Here is a 23,384-nt window from a genome sequence, read left to right on the forward strand (position 1 = left end):
TTACCTCTGCTCACTTTATAGCCCACTATACCAGCTCCTTTTCTGAAGTACTGCTGCTCAGTTACTTCCACGTTGTAGTAGACTACTCATTTCTTCTTCCTAGCTCTTGTCCATATTGAGTTTCAGTCCAAACCTTCAATTTAGCGAGGTCACTTTGAAGTTTAATCCCTTACTCTCCAAAGTACCTGCAACCCATCCCAATGCTGTCATCTGCCCATTGTGTAAATGTGGGGTTTATGCATTCAACCAAGATAATTAATGAATATTAATGATCCTAGAAACAAAACAGCCAGAACATTCTCATAGCCTGATGGTACACCACTGGGATTCTACAGACATTTAACCAACAATGCATGTGCTCTAGAGTAATTTAATTTAGTCTGGACTGTTTTCAGTTCAGTTGAGGAGAATGCCATCATGCAGTGCTATGCTGAAAGCCCTCACAACCTGTATCAATTCACTCACTTCCCTCTCTCTCACATTCAAGGCATGCTCAACTGGAAGTATGGCCAAGACTATGTTCAATTTAGCTTCCTTCTCCCTCCCACAGTCCTTCAATGCTACACCCAAAAGCTCTGCACTCTTACAACCCTCACTGTGTGAGATGCAACATGTACGCTCACCTCCCTGCTGTGAAAATGCCGTTTTGAAAGGCTGCAACGTTGCCCTTGTGTGGTTTCAGTTACTTTTTGACCAGAAACCTGTGCCCTGTCACACAAAAACAGTGGCTCTGCATTAAGGATGCTGAAACATATGCTAGGATCCCTGTCTTCAGGAAGTTAAGTATGGGGGGCCTTGAGCAGGTCCAAAGTCATGTGCTGGGCAGCATGGGGCCTGCCAGTCCGTGCCACCCGGCCTCAGGGCCAATGCCCTGTTTCATTTTGCCAGCATTGCTGTGTCCTTACATTCATTTTTAACATATGATTTCCCTTTTGATTCTGAGATCACTGAAATGTCCACGCCACCCCCTCCAGTCCCTGTTTTTCTCCCTAGCTTCCCCACACAGTTGCCAGACAATCTGTCCTTGAAGATTACAGTATTATGTCACAGTCACAACTTCCAGTCACCACTCCTGCACCATTTATTGGCCTAAGTCTCCTTCTAGGGTGGTGTCTTTACCTCTGTTCCTGAGCCTGGCAAGAAGTTCTTGACTGTAATTGTCCGCCCCAAAGCTGGAAAAGGTGCCTCCATAACACTCCTCATGAGAGGCTGCACCAAAGCTGGGGAAATGCCCCGTCTCTTCTCAACCTCATCCAAGATCTGAAATAAAGGCATGAAGACAAAAAAATGTAAACTGGGAGGAGGGAGAGAACACCACAAATGAAGTGCTCCAGCATCTATGGTCTCTCCTTAACCCAGCATTCACATGACGCCTTGAGTCATCAGGAAGAAGGCAGAAGATGCAATTGAAGACCCTTCATTTCCTTCAGCAAGAGAAACCCAGCTTCAGTGAGGTCACTGGAAAGCTTACAATTTGCAAACTCCTCACCACACTCAGAGTCAGGAGTCAGAGTCAGGACTCAACCTTTTAATCTCTCAGTGTGGTGTCCTGGTAGCTCTGCTGAAGGAAGAAGGCAATAGCTGACAATCTAGTTTTTCTTTTAACTGTTTTGGACAAGAACTATCCAGAACTAGGTTCTGGTATTAGCATGTGGTTGCCTTGCCTACACCACTTGAGGCACTTTCTTCAGCATCACCTTCCCCTGATCCCCACTCTTTTGGCTTTGACTTAACTTTCAGATTCCCCTTAGCCTACACCACAATCCCCTCTCTCACCCCCTCACCTTAGAGAAGAGATTGAAGCATCCGAGGCGACTCACAATGCAGTAAACTTCTGGTAAACGCTTCCCTTTCCCACTGGGCTTTCAAGACAAACGCAAACACATACACACAAAATACCAAGAAAATATCAGTTACTGCAAAGATAGAGGGACTGGTCTCAGTTCTGCAGCTCGGTGGCTGGCTCAGAAGCCGGCAGACATTTGACAGCATGCTGCTGCTGACAATACCTTAAGTCTGGCTCAAACCCTGGTATGCTAGAAACAGTGGGGAGAAATGGGCACATCTACGGTATAATACAACCTTCCTATGTCAAATGACTAAGGCAGGGCAGACTGCTCTACATTGAGCCTACTTTGAGCATACAGGACCAGCATGGATTTAGACAACTAGTAGCTATCTAAAGCTAAGAGAGACAGGTTAGCAGTGAAACAGTCCATGCTCAAAACATTAAGCACTGGTGTAAGTAAAAGGTAAAAGAGCTACGTGTGGGGTGGAGGACAGTACTTGGAGAGGGACTCTGGCACCGAGCAAAGCAGAAGAGAGCAAAGCTGTTCTGCTGCCGCTCTTTCTTTCTACACTGAAAGAGCAGCAGCTTTCCACTTTCCAGAATGGGTGCCAGTAACACCAACCCCACAGAAGGCTGCATATCTAGGAAAAGAAAAAAGAACCTAGGGATAATTACCAGCAGCCTCCTACAGTATCCAAATCGCCTGCTTCCATCTTCCCCCGTCAGGACAAATGAGAACGTCTCACTGCAAAAAGAAAAACAGTCTCTGACATAGAATCCAAATAAACCCACAACATTTTTGCTTTTCCAATACACCTCTGTCAGGGCTCTGCCCAATTTTCTGCCATAACAGCTCTCACATTTAATTAGCTTGATATATATATCTGTTTGTTACAAATCAGGATACAAAGTACAGTACTTACCTGGCAAACTGATGGATGGGGGCCCAGTCCTTTGCATCAGGGAAGCAAAACTGGGGAATAGCTTTTAATTGATCTTCTGCCTCGCGCATGAATTTGAATGAGCGCTCAAGCTAACAGAACAGAGAGAAGGAATGTTTCCAATTAGTCATGTAGAGATGGAATGACTTCAAATATTTTTCCTGTGACAAATGAAGAGGTGATGACAGAGACTAAGCTTCTGCCTGGAAGATATTGAAATTTCTGTGATTCTGGCTCACCTAATCTTTAGATATCTTAAAGTAACTCTGTGCCTCCAATTCCACCATGTCCCGTATCTGCAGCACCTGCCCCTGCTGTATTGCGCCCCTAATCTGGGACGCATCTTCCAGCAAGCTGTGAGAGAACTGAAGCCTGAGGGGAGCTCTGGTTACAACCCATTTACAAACACTCTGTCACACTGGCTCTGTGTTTCTCCCATTCCTCGTTCCCTGTTTTGAACTAGACTATTGGAGAAAGCTGCGCCTTCCCTTTAAGAACACGTGTCTTCTCCCAAGTGTCAGTCTTCTTTACACAGAAAAGGGGGAAAAAGGGAATAGCTACATAAAGTTACAGCCAAGGGCAGCCAAAGGTCTAAATCAGCTGCTCCTTCAACACTGAGTAATGCCATGACAATTCTCAGGGGATGACTGCATACCCTCTATCTTCAGCCTCACTGAACACTGCCACAGCAGAGAACCTGTGGCTTCTCCAGCTGTGCGAGTGCACCACACAATCTGAGACATATCAGCCAGACCTTCCTGGCAGGCACCGCACCTTCAACGGGAACTGCTGGGTAACCTCAGGCACATAGGCAGCCCCAGCCTGCTTCTTGTGCAGTGACACCACCACGAAGTACTCAAACAGCTGCCTCTCTTGATACTCGATCAAGTCCCGTTCCAAGGTTTGGTACCGCGGGGTTTGCTTCAGGCGAGATTTCACATGCACCAGGCGCTGGCTGTGAGCTATCAAGAAAAAGATTAGAGATAGTGACGCTGTCTAGCTCTTTGCACAGAGCACCACAATGCTTTGCAGAGACTTACAGATAACCTTGACACCACCTCATTGTATTTACTTTATTAGTGGCTGAGTAAGAGGTGGGAACCATTTGGAAGCTGCACTATAAATATGGACAGAGATGGGACATTATCCGATGAGTGCCATAGTCCTGAAGAGTTTTGGCAGCAGACAGATTTCATGGGTAGCTTTTAGAGCTGAAGACAACCCAAACTGAGATCCATATAGGACATGGTGTAACAGATAATGTCTGGGAATTCATCCTAGCATTCACACCTGTATCTTTCAAAGCCAGCACAGTTAGGTGATTGATCACCTTTGTTCAGAGAAGGCTGTGAGTAGCAATCCCCACAGTTTTACAAGACCAGCATTTGGGTCAGGCTACAGTTCCACTGGCTAAGCAGTGCTGGGGACTCCCAGCTCCAATAACACAGGCTGGGCTGTAGGCCAACAACAAAAAAACATGAAAAGAGGTGCAAATCAGAAAAGCTGGCTCGTGCCAGTCCTTCCTGTGCCTAAACTTTATCTCTCAGGACCATGTTTCTACAAGTTCACCCAAGACAATAGGAAAACAAGAAAAGCTGCCAAGCAAGCTGTAACTGCAACACATATGAGCTGTGGGACAATAAACATTCCAGCATGGAAAGTAATGAAAAGCTGCCTGCCGAGAAGAGACCAGATGAGATTCCATAAGACCACCCCCCTGCTTTATTTTACAGTCGCATCCCAAATTAAATCTCCATGATGCCTCCCTTACCCCTACTACAAAAGAAAGAATTAACTACAAGCAGAGACTACAGCACATTCTCACATCCATGCTTCCCGTGAATGCGGGTGGCAGTGCAACTTTTTGACAGAAACAACAACCACCAGGATACTGCAGGAACTCCAAATGCTTAAGATGTCTGCTTGGGAGCCTGGGCTTCCTGAAAGACAGTATATACTTGAGGACAGACACTTGACCTTCTGTCTAGTAAAGTTGTGCCACTCGTGGACTATTCCAGACAATGTAATTTACAGCAATCTTGAGATGCCTCTTAAATCAGAGAGTGCAACAATCCCTGGATAGTTAAAGCCCTGGAAAAATGGCTTAGACTCCTTTCTCTTATCACCTATTTGCTCTAAGGCTGTAATTCAAAAGTTTTCAGAAATGGTTTCTGTTTTACCAGAGACTTCAAAAGGAGCAATGTCATAGCAATGCTGAGTGCTTCTGAAAAGCTCGTTCAAGCTCTGCATTGTTTATATTCTGTGCAACCCACTAAAGATACCGGGATTTTACTGCTGTCATCATGGCAGAGTTTGTCTTTGAACATTTTTCCTTCACAAGGGTCAGCACTTATGGCTCTGACATGCAGTCTGATGATTGCTGTTTGATGATTTACTGTGTCTCAGATGATGTACAGTGACTTGCTAAGCAGAGGTAACTGGCTAGTGTGTTTAGTCTGTTAAGTAAAACATACAAACCTGAAAGTCCCAGATAAAAGAGACTTGTTCAATGATCTCACTTTCTTATTTAAAAACAGGGAAGTCAATGGTTCAACAAGGCATAAAGCAAAATACAGGTGCAGCTAGAGCAACCAGCAAGCGCCAGAGCTCCTGCTCACACTTATGTAGAGTGGCACAGTCACTCAGATAGATCTGGACATTGTTCAGAGTCATGCGCTGTTGGATTTGATGTGAGTTCACAGGGTCATCATCGGTTCTCCCCTATAGGCAGTTCCTAGCTGCAGTTATACAGATGTTACAGAGAAACACAGGATGATATACATGACTCACTATGGCAACCAGTAACAGACAGAAGTTTGGGTCCTCCTGGACACATTTACACTGTCTTTCTCAGCTAGACCTGAACATAGGATGCATTTCACATCGAGTTTCAAAACAGTTGTGAATATAATCTCTGCTCAACCTGGGTGCAGACTCTCTCTCCCTTGTCTCCAGGCTAGCCAGAAAACCTGTCAAAACATAGGCAGTGGAAGCAATTTTCAGCTTGATCTTACTGACACAGCAGTAAAGATAAAAGACTTCCCAATGCAGAGGAGAGCAAGAGCATACAGTAGTTCTTGTGTGGAAACCTATGCTCACAAGAGGGAACTCAGTCTGAGGTTTCTCTTCTAAAAACCTGAAAGAGGGTAAAGATGAGCACTTCTAAGCACAATGCACTGTAATTGACACAGAGTCCAACTGCTGCTTATGCCTGTCTTTTCAGCTTGAGCACTGACCTACTACCCAGCTCAGGTCTGCATGTGAGTCAGGAAGCTTTGGAATCTGAGCAACTTTCCATCTTGCACTCTAATTCTGCCAGGACTTTCCGTTTGCCACATAACTTCTGTAAAGATTGCAATGCCACCAGCACAAGAAGGTTTTAGAAGAGTATTATTATGGAGACGAGTATACCATATAGCTCTACTGAAGTGAAGCAATGCAGCACTTTACCCCAACTCAGCCAGTGCAGAGGAGTTTAACTAGCAATAAAGCATACAGTGCAATTCTGTTTTCCCAGCTAGCTAGTCTGGCTGGTGGGTTATCTCCCTTAGAAAATGTGTAGTTGGGTTTCTGAGCACCCTGCCCCATGCAATACTGCTTCTGACAGCCTGGTCACACATTTTTGACTGTGTACTTAGAAAGTCCTCACTGTATTTCCACAGTGTCTAAGCCATCTCCTAGGCAAGTCAGTGCAAACAGCTTTGATGGGAATTGAAACTGATGTTTGGAGCTCTATAGTCTGCCCTGGATTTTCTTCTGCAGTATTGAGATCTTTGTTTTCTCACTGTGTTCTGAGTGGAAACTCCTTCTCCAAAGGCAGAACACAGAAGCCATTTGCTCTCTTCACACACGTGCTTACCTTTCAGCTTCTCTTCAGTATCACTGTCCGATTCACTGTTTTCGTCTGTAACTAGGAAGAGAAAAAGGGGAAGATGAATTAGGTAAAGTCTATTTATACCTGTGCATTTCTTATCACTGGCATGAGAAAACCAGGCTTGGCAACTTCAGAGGGAAAACAGTATAGATCCCAAGAGCCTTGCTCTTTTCATGGGTGCAGATAACCACAGGCACTTAGCTTACCAACCTTGGTATCTTCCCATTCACTCAGGGAATAATAATAACAACAACAATAATAATAAAATAAATAATAATAGTAATAATAATAACAACAACCCCAACCAAAGCAATTTTGAACAACAACAACCACCACCCCCTCAAATCAATTTTAAACAGCCAGAAGAGTTGCATAAAGAATAAAATGCCAGAGCAGTATTTTATCCAAGACTAAATAAGTACAACACCAAAGCAAAATACTGATTAATAGACAGTAGTTTGCAGGACAAGGGATAAAAACAAGCAAACAAACAAAAAAACAATTGTCAGATCAAATCAGGCTCAAAGTCTATATGGTCCAGTAGCCTGTTGCTGCCAATGATACTGTAGATGCTTCAGAGAAGGGTATAAAAATGAGGTAGAGACAAGTCTGAGAACCCTGAAGGTTCATATAAACACACTCATCCACCCTGTGGGTGTATATCTAACATAAAATAGGATAAACAGTAACAAGCAATTGTGGGAAACAATTAGTGGGCAGCTTTCACTGGAAATTAGAGTGTTTTGGAAAAAGCATCATGTTGGGAAGATGTAATTTAAAGTTTTAAAGACAGGAGATGCTTAAAAGTAATTGTTCTGAAGTACCTGAACACTTCTAGCAAGCTGCTAACTGACAGCGGAAGGCTGAAAGTCTTAGTCTTGCTATGATGGAGATGGTCCTAGAATCAAATCTGGAAACCCTATTTCCAGTGGAGGCTCTTTGTTTATTGGAATGCCGAGGGAGCCAAGACTGTTTCAAAATTTACCATCTTCCATTGGACCATTTACTAAAGTGACACATTCTTGCAAAATATTTTGATCTCAACAAATCAGACTTTTTGGACAGAAAACGCTTCAAAGCTTCCAGCCTGTTCCAGAAATAGACATCAAAAACGGGGGGACATTTCTGACATGACCTGTAAGGTTATCATGTAAACCCATGGAATGAAAATTAAGCAAGAAAAACAAAAAAGTTCCACTTTTATGAAAGCCTTTTGAGCAGAGGAACAGCCTCTATGCTCCCAAAAGAAAGGGTGGAAGCCCCAGTTCAATCTCACTCTGGACTCCTAAAAAAGTATCACATAATCACTAAGCCAGCCTAAACTCTAAAACAAGTCCTCAAAAAGTCTTAGATGTACGACAATTCAAAGGTCCTTTACCTTTCCCTGAATTGCTCTCTGTAGATTGTGATAGTCTCTTGACGCGTTTCTTTCCCCTTCGTGCCTCATAAATGGCATTGATTTTCAACACGAGCTGCTCAGCAAACACACAAACAAACAAGGTTATTTTTCTCCCCAGGCAAGAAAGAAAGTTAGAACTTCATGCAAAGTGCTCTGTTCCCCAACCCTGGTCTTACTGAAAGTCTTCACTTGAGAACCTGCCCTGGTCCACAGGTTTAAAAGCAGAACTGGCTGGAAGATGACAGCAAACTTTAATGTCTTTATGCCTTTAACATCTGCTGTGGGTTATGCTGGAAAAGCCTTCATACCAAGTATGGGGGAAACACATCGCACAAAGAATGATGAAGAAACTGAAATGGGTGGGAGCCAATAAAGCTGAAGTACTTTATAGTAGTGTTTTTCTTTGCAAATCCTTTAATCCCTGGCCTCCCAGCTGACCAGGAGGGAGGATATCTCAGTGTTGAGCATAGCTGCTCTTAGTGGCTCATTCAATGTCTCTTGTCTTCTTATCCGTCCCTAAAAGGGAGCGGAACTGCAGGAGGACCATGACAGGATTCCCCAAGCCTCTTTGAGCCTCCTTGTCAAGGTCCCAGGCAGGAGCAGCAGGGCATGGCCACAGCATTCAGATCTATTCCAGAAAGTCTGGGATTCCTGCACACGTGTCCTGACAGCTCAAGGTAAGACAGGCCCACCACAAACTTGGTCAGGGAACTCTGAATCCAAATATTTAAGTGAGAGGCAGGATGCTCTGCTGTGAAAGTACAGCCTCCACCCAGGCACCCAGATCAAGTCTCAGGCTAATCTTGCCACTGACACAGTAAATCTCAGTTCTGAACTTGCTCTGCAATACTGCTCAGTAACAATGCCTGGTAAATGTATATAGTTGTAATCTTCCCTTCAGGTGACATCAAAGCATGTGTGAACACACTGACAGAGCTCAAGCACATGCACAGATGTGTAGGCATACTGGGAAAGAAAACCCTAGAAGTTTGTAGTCTTTGGCTCATTCCTGAAGGGAGGAACAGAGAGAGGGCATTCAGTAATCAGATATGCAAACATGAACACAGATCTGGCAACCAGGAAACAAAGACAATACACAAACACATCCCTTTGCCCCCAGTTGAAAACTGTGGGTTCAGAAAAAAATTGCCACAGACAGTCCCTGGAAGCCTCTGCTTGTCCTGCAAAGACTGGGATAAGTAACTGTGTTTTTATAACTGTGTTTTTGAAACATTCAATAGACAGACTAGTGCCAAACCTCATTTGGACTGAATACACTTCCTGCTGGATCTGAAAGAAAATAGAATTGAAACGGTGTCATGCTGTATCCAAATATGAAGTCGGAAACGTTGCTCCAAAGAGCCCTCCTAATTACAGAGAACTCTTCTTGTCACTCAAGTATCAGTATTTTCATTGTTCCCTTCCAATCACACCCTACCTTGACATAGGAACAGTCAGTGCATGAATCAGACCTAGCAAAGAAGAGATTGCCAGGAGAGAACAACAACACAGCACACAGACAATGTCTGACTCTCCTATCCATCAAGCAAAGAAAGAAATATGATGGGGTACATCTTTTGCAAAAATATAAATTGGTCCGTCCCCCCTCCCCCGACAAATGTCAACTTTTATCCAAAAATTAAAATGTTTTTTTCTTGTTATTATTTTCTCTCTCCTGACAATCATGATAACTCAGACAGAAAAATAACTTCTTCAGAACTTGTAGAAATGCTAGTGAGCCTTCTCCTTCAGGCAGGCAGGGGGTTAAACACAAGTCAAGTCAGTTGCCAGGACAACAGCTATGTTGCAGGGATGCCACACTGGAAACTAAGGAAAACATCTCATACTTGAATTCCTGCCTGGAAGAAGCCAAGAGAGAAAGACCTAGATTTACCTTGGGAATCTTCCTTCTCCTCTTGCCATTCTGAGGGTCTCCCAAGGAGAACACAGTGTCATCTGGACTGCTGGGGGTCGAAGGAGGGCTGATTCTGGATGGTGACCCAGTCCCATCACGGCTCAGTTTCCGTATGTCTGGCAGCTTGAAACTCCTTCGTTCTGAGTTTTGTCGGAAAAAAATGGGCTTGGAAAGCAACTGGAAATGGAGCAGAAGGAAAGAATGAATGAAGTGCCCCACATGCCTTTGCTTCATTGCTAACACTGTCACAGTGGGGCAGCTGCAGCACTCAAGCTGGCAAACCAGCCCTGAGAAAACTCGTGGATTTCTGCACACACAAGGAACTCACTCAGCTACCATGCTAGACCAGGACTAGCTTGATCAGCAACTTAACCATCCCAGATTCATTTCAGACCAGAACACAACCTCGGTGGTTGGCCAAGAAGCCTTGCTCCAGTGTGAAAAAAAGTCTCCCAGGGCTTGTGTAATTCAGATGCTGGGACTATAAACAGGACAAGACTAACCAACCAGCCAACCACAGGCATTCAGGATAAGGAACAGCTAGCCCGGAGGAACAGAGAAGGAGTGAGACCAGACAGAATGCACTGCCAGTATGGCTGTCTCTGACAGAAGCCAGAATTAACTATTTCAGATAAGGGTACAAGAAATGCCACGAGAGGCAATTATGGAGTCTGGTTTCCTCCTTAGCTCATCAGTAGGTTCAGTGAGAGAACAACAGTATCACAGTACGTTAGAGATTGGAAGGGACCTCAAAAGATCATCTAGTCCAATCCCCCTACCGGAGCAGGAACACCTAGATAAGGTTACATAGGAATGTGTCCAGGCGGGTTTTGAATGTCTCCAGAGAAGGAGACTCCACAATCCCCCTGGGCAGCCTGTTCCAGTGTTCCATCACCCTCACTGAGAAGAAGTTTCTTCTCAAGTTTAAGTGGAACCTCTTGTGTTCCAGTTTGTACCCATTACCCCTTGTCCTATCATTGTTTGCCACTGAGAAGAGCCTGGCTCCATCCTCGTGACACTCCCCCTTTATATATTTATATACACTAATAAGGTCACCCCTCAGTCTCCTCTTCTCCAAACTATAGAGACCCAGCTCCCTCAGCCTTTCCTCATAAGGGAGATGCTCCACTCCCTTAATCATCTTAGTTGCCCTGCGCTGGACTCTCTCCAGCAGGTCCCTGTCCTTCTTGAACTGAGGGGCCCAGAACTGGACACAATATTCCAGGTGCGGTCTCACCAGGGCAGAGTAGAGGGGAAGGAGGACCTCTCTCGACCTACTGACCACCCCCCTTCTAATACACCCCAGGATGCCATTGGCCTTCTTGGCCACAAGGGCACAGTGTTGGCTCATGGTCATCCTGCCATCCACTAGGACCCCCAGGTCCCTCTCCCCTGCACTACTCTCTAACAGGTCCTTCCCCAACCTATATTGGAACCTGGGGTTGTTCCTGCCCAGATGCAGGACTCTACACTTTCCCTTGTTATATTTCATCAAGTTTCTCCCTGCCCAACTCTCCAGCCTGTCCAGGTCTCGCTGGATGGCAGCACAGCCTTCTGGCGTGTCAGCCACTCCTCCCAGCTTAGTGTCATCAGCAAACTTGCTGACAGTACACTCAATTCCCTCATCTAAATCATTGATGAATATATTAAATAATACTGATCCCAATACTGACCCTTGAGGCACTCCACTAGATACAGGCCTCCAACTGGACTCCGCCCCATAGACTACAACTCTCTGGCTTCTCTCCTTCAGCCAGTTTGCAGTCCACCTCACCACCTGATTATCCAGACCACACTTCCTCAATTTAGCTATGAGGATGCTGTGGGAGACTGTGTCAAATGCTTTGCTGAAGTCAAGGTAGACCACATCCACTGCTCTGCCATCATCCATCCACAATGTTATTTCCTCATAAAAGGCAATGAGGTTGGTCAAGCATGACTTCCCCTTGGTAAAGCCATGTTGACTGCCCCTCATAACCCTCTTATCCTTGACATGCCTTAAGATGGCATCAAGGATAAGGTGCTCCATCACTTTCCCAGGGATCTTTCCCAGTAGATCTTTAAGTACCAGAATAAAGTTCTTAAAGTCCTTAACCAAAATCAACATTGGAGAAACATAAAGTTCAGCTCTAGATAAAGAAGGGCAAACCACTTCTCACCAGAAATATGCTCAATAAGAGCTTTTTTTGTCTTCTCCTACAGAATTGCCCAGCAGTTATGTCAAGATGAAGTCTCACCTTCTGTGAGCCCTGTACCTGTGCTCCCAAAGGATGTATCTCCCTGGCATTAAGCAGTGTGTGGGAGAGGTATGCAAGCTAATTCTGAACAAGTCACAGCAACACTGTAGCTGAGGCAGCATAATGGTCTGCCTCCATCAACAGACACTCAGCTGAGTTACTAGCCAGACCAATTCCCTCAATCATGTTAGCTCAGGTGTCTCTGGGTGGTTTGGCAGAAGATGCTCAGCTCACAAAAATGCCTACCACCCACAGAAAAGTCACACACTATAATGAGACTGGGAAGAGCCTTTGCAATGAAGAATCTCACTTCATTGAGCGAAGTGCAGTAGTTCTACAAGCTACTACTGAAAGTCTGTCTAGACCCATTCCTCATCAGTCTTTGGCCCGGTCAGGCTCTGACTCACACTGCAGTTGCAAACCCAAGAGAGCTGCAGCACTTCTTTTCTGACTGATGCAGGTCACAGCATTTAGATGTCAAAGCACTGTAGTGTAATATAATTACTCCCATCCAGCTCTTTACTAAGTGTCTCCCACTGGGAACTGTATCTATGCTGAAAGTTATTCCTGTGTAACACTCCAGCCCCTTTTTGATAGCAGAGGTGGGAAATCAGGGTGCACAGGTGCAAAGCTCTCTGAGGGAAATCAGCTTCATTCCAACACTCATATATAGACCCTTGCTGCTCTAGAACTAACTAGTAACAAGAATGGATTGAGAACCACAGAACAATTTTAACTTCTAAATGTTGAATTGCCCTAAGAATCCTCAGCTGCTGATTAAGCTGACTGCAAAACAGCAACACATCAAGAAATGCTGCACGTCAAACTTCTGAAAATGTTGGGTAACAGCTCTAATAATAGCAGCAACTTGGAGACCATGGGAAAACCCTCTGGTCAGAAAACTGTTTAGATCCCTGCTATTCACTCTGAACCCAGTTGTTACCAAGATGACTTCTGCTGTCACACTGTCCCTGCTGTTTCAGGCTTGAACTATCTAAACAGACAACAAGAACCAACCAAACAGCTCAGGAGGATGAGAGCAGGGCTGGCCTTGCAAGCCCTGAGCTCTGAGCAAGAAGTGCAGGTCAATGTTTTACCTCTTCTTTTGGTTTCACTACCAAGGAGCAAAACTGCACCAGGCTGTGAGCTGTGCTGTTGGTGAAGACACCTTTTTAGTACTGGCCCCCTAACCAGGGGACTGGCATTGCATTACTTAACAGCAACCAGTCTCATCAAGGAGAGAGCAAAAGAAGCATCCTTAATGGAAGGGCTGCAGATTCACCTTGGCATCGGGCAGACTGAGCACTGCCCACTGACCCTGCAACCAAGCCCACTGCAGGGCTTGATTACCCAAGCACTTAAATATCCTCTTTGAGGGGAGGAAGACCTTTCTTGCAGTATGTTAGCAGAAGGTCTTCCCCCTACCAGGGAAAGGTAGCCCCGGCAGGAAAAAAAGTGAAAGCCAACAAACCATTTGCATAAGGGAATGCTGGTTTTTTTACCTTGCTAAAGAGCAGTAAATTCCCTCTTATCACACTGTACTCTGTTGTAAAAGACAAAAAGGGAAAGACCCTGACACAATGAAAGTCATTGGCAAATTCCTACTTTTTCCATACAGGACCTGGACTTCACCCAAAAACCTTCCAAAGTAGAAGAAATGGTCATTTGGATCTAAGTACCTTAGTGGGAGTCCCAGGTACAGAAGAGGTGGGGGATGCTGGGAAGGTCAAGACACATTTCTTCCCCAGACAGCGGCTGTTGGTCTCAATGTCTTCATAAGGGTTTTCTTTTGATGGTGGATCTGCAGCAAAAAGCCACAAGCAAGAGATTGTAAGTGTAGAAAATCCTTGAGGTTTGCCATAAAAATCTGTTTGGGGATCTGCTGGCCTTCTCCCACCTCCCACATCAGACATAAAGACCTGTTCTCAAGCATTCCTGCAATTGCTTCATTCTCTCCACAGCCCCAGAAGTCCAGCTGCTCACTGGACACTGTCCAAACCCTGACACTGACACATGCAGCCATAGAAACGTATCACAGATACTACAGATGGAACAGACCCAGCGAGTCCTTGAGCTCATTTCCCTGCATTCAGAGGAGCTGTGAGGTTCTCAGGCACATCAGTCCATAATTGTATTTCCTTCCTTCCAGTATTCTGCTTAGAATTGTCCAAATGAAACTGAGAGCTGAAGGGCAAGCATAAAGGTTCTCTCTTCTGTTTTAAGCCCATGTTTAGAGGGACCTTTGGCCATCATTTAATGGGGGCTGAAGCAATGCACTGCTCTTGGGCTGACTGCAGGAAGATTTAATCCACTCTGAACATTGATGTCGATCACACAGCACAGACTTTCAAACCCATGTACCAATCACATATGCCTCAACCTCACAGGCTCCACTTTAGAAAGAGGGAGGAATTCGCTTCACTTAACCTAGGCCATCCAAAGCCAGGATGCCCTCCCTGGAAGAGGCTTGGGGAGGGACACCTCTGAATTAACATTCAGCTCATTCTTACCTAGGCTCCCCTCAAAAACACAAGACTTGAATGACCACACAGAGGTGTTCCTTTCTTTCGACTGATTCTGGAGATGAAGCACACAACTAATTCCAGTTCTTAACACCCAAAATTACATATAATGAACTTCTTACATCTCACTCTTCAGCAGTGCTGGGAAATGCAAACATTAGTATTCTCTCTCCACTGCCATCATTTAATGCCATTGCAGCTGGGAGTTGAAGCAAGTGCCTATCTCTTACTGTCACCTAATGCTTGGCTAAGAACAAAGACTGGAGGTCAGTGATGCTGCAGGCCTCTGGAGCAGGAACCAGTAATGGATATAGGATATAACTGCCTCGCTCCTACCTGCTTGCCCTGCGGGGCAGAAGTGCAGCTGAAGTCTTCATACAAGGAGAGAAACCCAAGGTTTTTTCCAACACTGTCTTCTGCACTGGCTTGGTGATAGGCAGCACTACAGTGGTGAATCTCAGTTCACCAAGGAGGAGTAGGTAAACATGTGTGACACCAGCAAAGCAAGGCTGCATGGGCATTTTGTCAGCAAATAGGCTCCTGTCCCTTAAAGTGGCTCCACTTCCTAATTTCAGTGGCAAATTTCAGTACTAAAAATATATAGTTTTTTATAGCTGTTACATACTGAGTAGACTGGAGCAAAAAGAACAAGCTTGGGTTCTGTTGCCTCACCCATCCTCAAACTGCTCAGCAGCACGTCCAATTAGCCTCAGTTTAAAAGAAAGGACACTGTTTCCCTCCTTTTGACAAATAAACCTTGTCATGATCTGCCCAGTACAATTTTCAGTATTTCAGGCAAGCACTGGTGAACAGGTAAAAATATGGTGCATGAAGGGAATCCTTGTAATTTGCTGGGAAAGGGAATGGTTCTTCCAGCAACAGCTGAGCCCCCACAAGTCACACATATGGACATGGGGCGTACGCTTGTGTTTGCATGCCCTGATAGACACACATAACTATCTGCCAGTCAGCAGTAGTGTCCTGTGGCTGAAGTCTTGCTTTCCCCTCCACTGATATGGTTTTCACAGGTTGTTTGTTTCATAGACTATATGTGCCTGTGGTCTTGTGAAAAACAACACTGTAGCTTTTTTGAGTTATCCTTGTGTGCCCCTTTTCCCAAGCTCCCATGGTAATACCACCAGGACTGCAGGAACCAATTAAACATCACTGACTTCAGGCAAAGCCTAAACGTGCAGCAAGAAAACAAGAAAACAAACATGCCCCATTAGCTGACAATTACCCATAACTTTGTTTTCTTCTAATATCTGCAGCTAAAAGCCAAAAGGGAAAAGAATTTCAGCCTGGGATTTGAGTTCCCTGCGAGCTTGGGACACAGGGGTGCTCTTGTGTTTAAATGGATGGATTTGCCCATACAGCCACTCTGTAATGCTATCCCTGTTATTGCAGCTGACGAGGTGACCCTTATTCAGTGGTTTCTGAGACCTCCCACCACACAAAACAACCAGCAGCTGCTCAGGCATCGCCTGTCCCTTTGCCCTCCAAGTAAAAAGAAGAAAAAAAGCAAACACAAGGCCGACAGCTTCAGAAATGTCAGAAAGGACAGACTGGCATCACCTTGTCTGCCATCAGTCCCAAAGGAACACAATTCATTTGAGAGATCTTTCTCATGCTCCTGAGAAAGCACAGCTCTTCCCATGCCAAGGGACACAGACCACCTTTGTAGGATTACAGCTGCATGGTGAGAGCTATGCAGCTATTACCTTCCTATCCTGCTAAACTCAGGCAAGAGCTTTATCCAGCACCAGCCTACAGCTGCTAAAACTTAAGGCTTTTTCAATGTTTCTATGTTCCATAAAAGGCCATCTAACTCACAGTTTTAAAAAACACTACAGAAATTAAGAGTGTTACAATAATCTTTGAAATGTCATTGGTCTGCCATCAAAGTTAGAGAACGAAATAAAACTCAATTTCAAAGATTGTGGGACCTAGTTTCTTCATTTCAGTGGTACCTAGACCCATACACAGTCCTATTTCTGAACCATGGGACTGATCTTAAGGCTGTTTCCAGACTATCTCAGCAGTGACAAACTCACCACAATGAACAGACCAGAGCTGTGAGAACTAGTCCACAGGAGAAAAGAAAGACAGGAGAGATGCCAGCAAAAAATAAAAGCTTGTTCCCACATGCCTCAGCTTCATCTTTGAAGCTGATGAGTTTTGAAATATTCTGTTTATTTTTCTTATTATTCGCCAATAATCTGTGTAAAATATGTCTTGGTTTGCATATGGATAATAAACATAGCTTAATCAGCACCTCCGGTGAGTGCCTGTTAACCATCTTCTCAGTTACTCAGCACCAGCGGTCAAATCCCTTCCCTATCCAAAACTCCTACCCAGGATGTCTTCGTAGACGTTCTCCTCAGATAAAGTGCGTGTGAGGGCCAGCTTGGTCTGTGCGTACCAATCCACCCGCCCGGTCTCAGATGATGACTGCAGCAAGTCTTCAAACTCGTACGACTTCCTGCACCATTGATGGGAGAGAAGGAGCAAAGACGAGAGCAATACAGTTAAGCAGCATTTATAACCAAGTAACAGCTAATTCACTTATCCAACACACCACACAGTTGGCAAAATGAATTACGGAGAACATTTCAATGCCTCATCCCATATAAAGCATGAAAAAGTAACACTGGGATCAGTTATTTTTATCAGTCACACAAATAAAGGCATTTTGGGGACACCATAGATAATCTGGGTTGTCCCGTCAACAGCACACTGTGAAGATACAAGTGTTAAGTGTCACATGCTGCAACCCTGCAAAGAACTTGAGGCCATGAGAGATCCCATTTACAACACAGATCCCACACTTGGCAGGAATAGGGGGTCCAAAACCAGCTCTTTGTTTTTACCCATTCTACCATCTCGCGTGTGAGTACTGATTTCTTGTATTGCTCAATCAAGTGTTCTCCCCTAACAAACCTGTAAAGTTTCAATTTCCTTCCTGCAACTAAGCCAGGAAGTTTTAGGTGACAGTTTATGCAGAGGGCATTAGAAACAGCTGTGCATTTTACACTCCCCACCCCAAAAATGTGTGACAATCATGTGGGAGGGGAGTGAAGGCAAGAAAGCACTCCAGAAGAATATATACGCATCAGATTCAGCTAGAGGCATAGGTTTACTAGGAACAGAGAAAATGCTGCAGTAGAGACTAAACATTATCATTCCAGACACTATTCCAGACCAGCTGTAGTAATTTTGTAATTAAATAGATTTTCTGCTAAAAAAACAAAACAAAACCCCAAACCCTTCAATCTTGGGCTTGAAGGTTAAGCCACATAATACAGTGACTTTAAAGCCCAAATCTGCCATTACTTATCCCTTCACAATTACCCTGTGAAGCTGTTTGTGCTGGCCACTCATACATTCTCAGAGAGATGACTGAGTGTTGGTTATGGCCAGCAAGGCTCTCTGGGGATTACGAGTGACCAGGGAAGATCCGTCTCCTCCAGAGAGATACGGGAAGGAGGGACTCCACCACCAAGACCAACACCTTTTGAAACAGAGCTCAAATACCTGTGGTCAGCATTGTTCTTGTGCTTCCCGCTCCAGAGCCTCCTGCTGACAGCTGATGGGGGAGGAGAAGAGGGCAGAGGTGGGGGAGGAATGGATGGCAGAGGACGTAAGTTTCTTTTATTCCTAGCTGCTGGCACCCAGTCCTCTTCCCCTTCGTGTTTGAAAGTCCGCCGGGGCTTTGGCAGCGGGTTGATGAAGGGTTTCTTCTCTGGCACCCCTGGCTCCGTGTACACATTCTCCACCATGCAGCCCTTGGATTTCACATGAGAAGTTCTCACTTCTTCTAGAGTCCCAAAAATCGGCTCACTGATTTCAGAGTCCAACCCAAGAAGCCTTTTGTTGAGCTCAGCCCCACATATGCTCTCGTGGCCTTCGGGAGCAGTGTGTCCTTGTGTTGCCTTCTCCTGCAAGCACTGTGGGGAATAATAAGTACCAGGCAACTGTGGCTGCAGCTCTGCTGAGCCATCTTTCAAAGCCTTCTCTAGCTTCTTGACCTGACTAAGCACTGAAAGGTTCTCCTTCTGGATCTCCCACTTCCCACCTTTCACCTCTTTGCATTTTCCAGGGCTCGATTCCACTTCCTTATCCTTTTGTGTTTCCCCCTTTCGCTCTGCTGCATGCCCTGTGCCTTTATGAGTTCCTGCTTTCTGCTCATTCTCTTTGCTCACCCCTTTGCTCTCCAGTTCCCAGTTCTTATGTTTCTTGGTCTCCACCTTTCGAGTCACCGGTGCTTCCGCACTCATCGTCTCAGTGACAGAGGGTATCCTGTGCTCCTCTCTAACTCCCTGTTCCTCCTCTCTGCGAGGAGCAGACCATGTTTCCTTTTTCCCTTCCCATTCTGAAATTTTGTCCTTGATGCTGAAGGACTTATTCCTCAAGCCAATTTTTCCAGGTGACTGTATATTCTGAGTGCCTCCTATCTGTCTCCTGATTTTACTGTTTTCTTTAACATTCAGATCCACAGATGGGTCACTGATGATCATTTTGGGACTAAGCATGTTCTGCTGAAAGCAGTCTAGCTTTGGATCCAGCATCAAGTTCTCCAAGGCTCCCAGTGGGTTCTTCACCACAGAAGAAACTGGTTCAGCTTCAGGTGTTAAACCCAGGGTGATAGAAGCACCTTCAGAGTACCTCTCACTCAAAAATCCACACGAAGGTCTTTCTAATTCCTTCACAGCTGCTGTATCAGTTTCATCTGCAAGCTTGATCCTACACACCAAAGACAAAAAGAGAAGAAACATTCACCACCACTGCTCACCCTCGGGTTAGTCCATTAATTCCAGAAGCTCTACTCGTAAAGCTGGTAACAGTAGAGGATGCTCAAAATCAAGCACTTCAGAGACAGGCTTATGGGAGAGGGTCCTCAGGGAAAGGTGCTCTGTGCTCTAGCCAGAACACAATGCTGTCCTCTTGTTACAACTAAGACACAGTCTGAAATGAAGTCTTTCTCTGTGCCAGAAGTAGGTGGCAGGTGAGAGAGGTAATTTTTGTATATCAGACATGCTGACACCAGTGAGAGAGGTTCACCAGCACTTTGCAGTGTGCATGTTCAGATGTATTTGGACACCATCAGGACACCAAGGAGGTCCAATGCAAATAAATGCAAAATGGACCAACAGTAGCAAAATTGCTGCTGTTAAACAGAGGAGAAAACATACCATACAGCTGGCATTCCTCTAGTGCCTGCTCAGAGGATCTCTCTTTGTCCATACAAACGTTCCCCAAATGCCTACTAATGCACAAAGAATGTACTTTTATCATTACATTTCTATGGCCCTATCATCCCAGGCCATACATGGGCTTGGGCTCCCACGCACCCAGGCAAAGGATTAAACATCTTTGCTGCTTGAGTCCAAACTGAAAAAAACCCCTAATATATTTATTCTAGAGATTTCTAAGTGTGTGATATCACAATATTGTGATATTTTATCACAAAGTCCCAGCTGAACAGACCGTTATTGCAAACACAAAATATTTCTGAACCAAAGCACTTGGCCATGTCTCTGGGCTTGGGAAAGAGTATCAGGACAACACAGTGTAGTTACTGAGATGCAAACCTGTGTCATTAGTCCCACTTAACTATGATCCACTGAGATTTAACTTGGAAAACTCCTCCATTCACTTAAATGTATCAAGTGTGCCTCTTCTAGAACTTAGTGCTCTTGTAAGAGGATCCATGTGGATACCCTGTGTGCCGGCAGGCCTTGAGCTTTGTCCTGGAGTTAAGCAATGCTGGCAGCCTTTGCAGTCTCAGTTGTAGTGCAAATTGAGTATGGGATGGGTTTCTAAGCAGAAATGGGACCCAAGCCAGACACTGTTCTTCCCTAGCTTCACAGATATTTTAACTCCTGGCTGTCTCAGTGACAACATCATGCTTTGGATAAGAGGTAGCACTGAGAACACTGGCCTTTCCCAAGGAGTAGGCATTGCAGTGCTACTGCCCACTAGAAACCAAGGCTGGACACTGGGAAAATCTTGCAATGGGCGGGGACAGCAGGGCTTGTCTGAGAAGTCTGCAGAGCCTCCAGTGTTTAAGCCTTCAACTGCAGGTGGGGCAAATACTGACAGGGATCATCAGGCAGACCTCTTCTAGCACTGTGAGTCCAGAACATTATCAGTCTGACTGGGTGCTAAAATGCACAGTGTCAAGTCCTGAGATGGCAATGAAACCACCTGAGACCTACAGGAGTGTGTTTTAACATGTGAGGAGAGAGGGACAGTGTGGAGCAGAAAGAATGTTTCCTTCCTTTGGTTTTCTTTCTGTTGGGGATAATAAACACTGTCACTGAAACATGGGCAGCTCTCACCTCTGAAAAGACTTGCAGACACTGCTTTCAGTCTTGCTGCTCACATCGGCCACCTTGCTAGCTGTCATCATGTCAGCACACAGCAGGGCAGCAGGTCACCTGCAGACAGACACAAGGAAGAGGCATTACTCTGTGCTCAGCATCCTCCTCTCCTCCTTCTACACACACTCATTTCTCCTTGAAATTCAGGAGAAGAGCAGAAGCAAGACATGCCAGCTTTCTGGGGACAGCCTCAGTTTCCTCTCTGTGAAATGCGAAGAGGGGTGACAGCATCACCCCTCAGAAGCCCAAGGAGGAGTCAACAGGTTTTGAGGGCAAAACTTATCTTTGACTTGTCATCAGCAGCTGTACCATGACTTGACTATGGTGCACGTTTCATGAAGGTTTTATTGTTGCCAAAATCTCAGTGGATTTAGGATCTTTTCCCTTACAGAAGACTAAAATAAAAGCAATTTTAAGACCACCTGTGTTAAGGCCACATGACCAAAGTGGCTCCTCTGCAACAGTGCGACAGTGTCACCAGCTTAGGAAAGAAAACCTTTTAACCTCTAAAGATACTGCACTGCAGCCACTAGTTTCCTTCTCTCTGCTGGGCCATGTTTGGCTGCTACTGCTGTGATTTCAGAGGACAACTCCACATGGGGGTAAGATAAATCAGCCACAAAAATGAGTCATTCTGTTTGCCTTATGATTTGTAGCATTTATAGAGTGACTGTCCCTCTCTTTTGAGGCCTGCTGGTCAGTGTAGTTCAGAGAGACTGTCCTCTTTTTATTGCCACACAATACTCTTACTCATTAAATAAAAGAACTATTCTGTTACCCTGCAGCATCATCTCTTCTCACCTCCCACGGTGGTCTGCCTGGTCTAGTTGAAGGTGTCACTTCCCATGGCAGGGGGTTAGAACCAGATGATCTGTAAGGTCCCTTCCAACCCAAACCATTCTGTGATTCTATGATCTTGTAGGTAATATTTGGAAGATATGCAGGCTCTCAAATCTGCGCGCTTGGCTCGTCTGCAGATGCTGCCCCACCATGTCTAGCAATTGGCAACAAAACTGAGAACCTCGGGAAATTTAGTGGGTCTTGTCATTAAAAGAATAAACCCCACCACAACAGAAACAGCAAAGAACAAAAGGATCTCTTGTTTCCACTGTTCATGTATTTTGAGCAAAGAGAGGAGAAAAGAAAGAAGAAAAAGGATCAGTCTCGCTTGTTCGCAGTTTTCTCTCCCTCCCTTTAGCCCATACTGGCAATGTTCCTGAGGCAAGGAGTGAACTCTGGGTCAACTCAATGTGTACACACGAGGCAGTTCATTGCTAACCATTTAGCAGACTTTCTCTCCCCAGACAGTAAACCCCCTTGGCTTCTCTTCCTCATTAGTAGCTGGAACAAACACCCACTTCACTCCTAGACAGAGAACAGCCTCGCAACACTGTCAAGAAAATTTACCAGCAGGAGGAACAAAATCTATTCATCCACCCATTAACTGTTATGGATTGAGAATAATGCAAACTGAACGCTCGCTCGGGTCCATGGCCAAAGAGTGACTCACACGGGCACCAAAGCAGGTTCCTGCAAAGCTGCAACACAGCCTGCTCAGCATTTGGCTTACAATATCCCTACCGCAGGGATGGTGTCCTCACTCACCACTTATGTAGCGCCTTGCACAGCAGGGTGAGTGGCCAGAGCTCCTCGGCACTGCCTTTAGCAATAAGAAGCATTAACAACAATGGGAGTCAGCATACACACAGCCCCTGTGGCTGTGCTGCCACACCAATGTTTGCTTGTGATGAGCAACTCTGTCTTGAGAAGATCACACAATTTCCCCATCAGGAGACTCAATCTCTCAGCCTTTTCCAACAGCCCCCTAACAAACACTGCCTTGAAAACAAACATCTGGCTACGAGCAAATATGCGCTGGTGCTCAGCACAGTCACGTACCTGATATAGTTCCCACAGGAGACGCCAAAAAGAAGGTAATACAAAGTAAGAGCTGCACTTGTTTCTTCATCTGTAGTGGATGGGGCTGCCCCACCACTCTTGGTGAGCAGAAGTGAGGCACAAAGCAGTTGCTGGGTGCTGCAAAAGAGCCTCCTGTGAAAGGAGCACTGCTGCAATCAGCAGATCAGCATGACTTGCAGCCAAGGCCAGAGGGACATTTGTCCGCCACAGCCACCACATGTGGCAGGAGTAACCAAACCAACGCACTGATACCAGGCAGATTAACAAGTGGATGAGGAGCTTCCAATGCAGCAACACAGCGGATGCTTCAACATGACAACAACCAGGTACCTACTGACACACCCACTGACAACACATGCCACTCAAGGGAGCAAAGTCATCTCTGGGAGATACACGGATTGCTG

At 45.3% G+C, this 23,384-nt stretch overlaps 1 protein-coding gene across 1 annotated transcript in view; it reads right to left on the reverse strand.

Annotated features, from left to right (window-relative positions):
* DENND2A (DENN domain containing 2A) overlaps positions 1 to 21,089 on the reverse strand; it is a gene marked incomplete at its 5' end in the record, with an annotated part of 38,309 nt that extends 17,220 nt beyond the window's left edge. The window contains 12 exons of the mRNA XM_080609630.1: positions 1,120 to 1,260; positions 1,785 to 1,862; positions 2,465 to 2,534; positions 2,713 to 2,822; positions 3,505 to 3,692; positions 6,590 to 6,640; positions 7,983 to 8,076; positions 9,898 to 10,095; positions 13,835 to 13,956; positions 17,032 to 17,159; positions 18,212 to 19,420; positions 21,019 to 21,089. Of these exons, the coding sequence (XP_080465756.1) occupies positions 1,120 to 1,260; positions 1,785 to 1,862; positions 2,465 to 2,534; positions 2,713 to 2,822; positions 3,505 to 3,692; positions 6,590 to 6,640; positions 7,983 to 8,076; positions 9,898 to 10,095; positions 13,835 to 13,956; positions 17,032 to 17,159; positions 18,212 to 19,420; positions 21,019 to 21,089 (2,460 nt within the window). The remainder of the gene's footprint in view (positions 1 to 1,119; positions 1,261 to 1,784; positions 1,863 to 2,464; positions 2,535 to 2,712; positions 2,823 to 3,504; positions 3,693 to 6,589; positions 6,641 to 7,982; positions 8,077 to 9,897; positions 10,096 to 13,834; positions 13,957 to 17,031; positions 17,160 to 18,211; positions 19,421 to 21,018) is intronic.
* Positions 21,090 to 23,384: the final 2,295 nt, after the last annotated feature.

Source organism: Psittacula echo (assembly GCF_963264785.1).
Source record: "Psittacula echo genome assembly, chromosome: 1".
In the NCBI taxonomy this organism is placed as follows: domain Eukaryota; kingdom Metazoa; phylum Chordata; class Aves; order Psittaciformes; family Psittacidae; genus Psittacula; species Psittacula echo.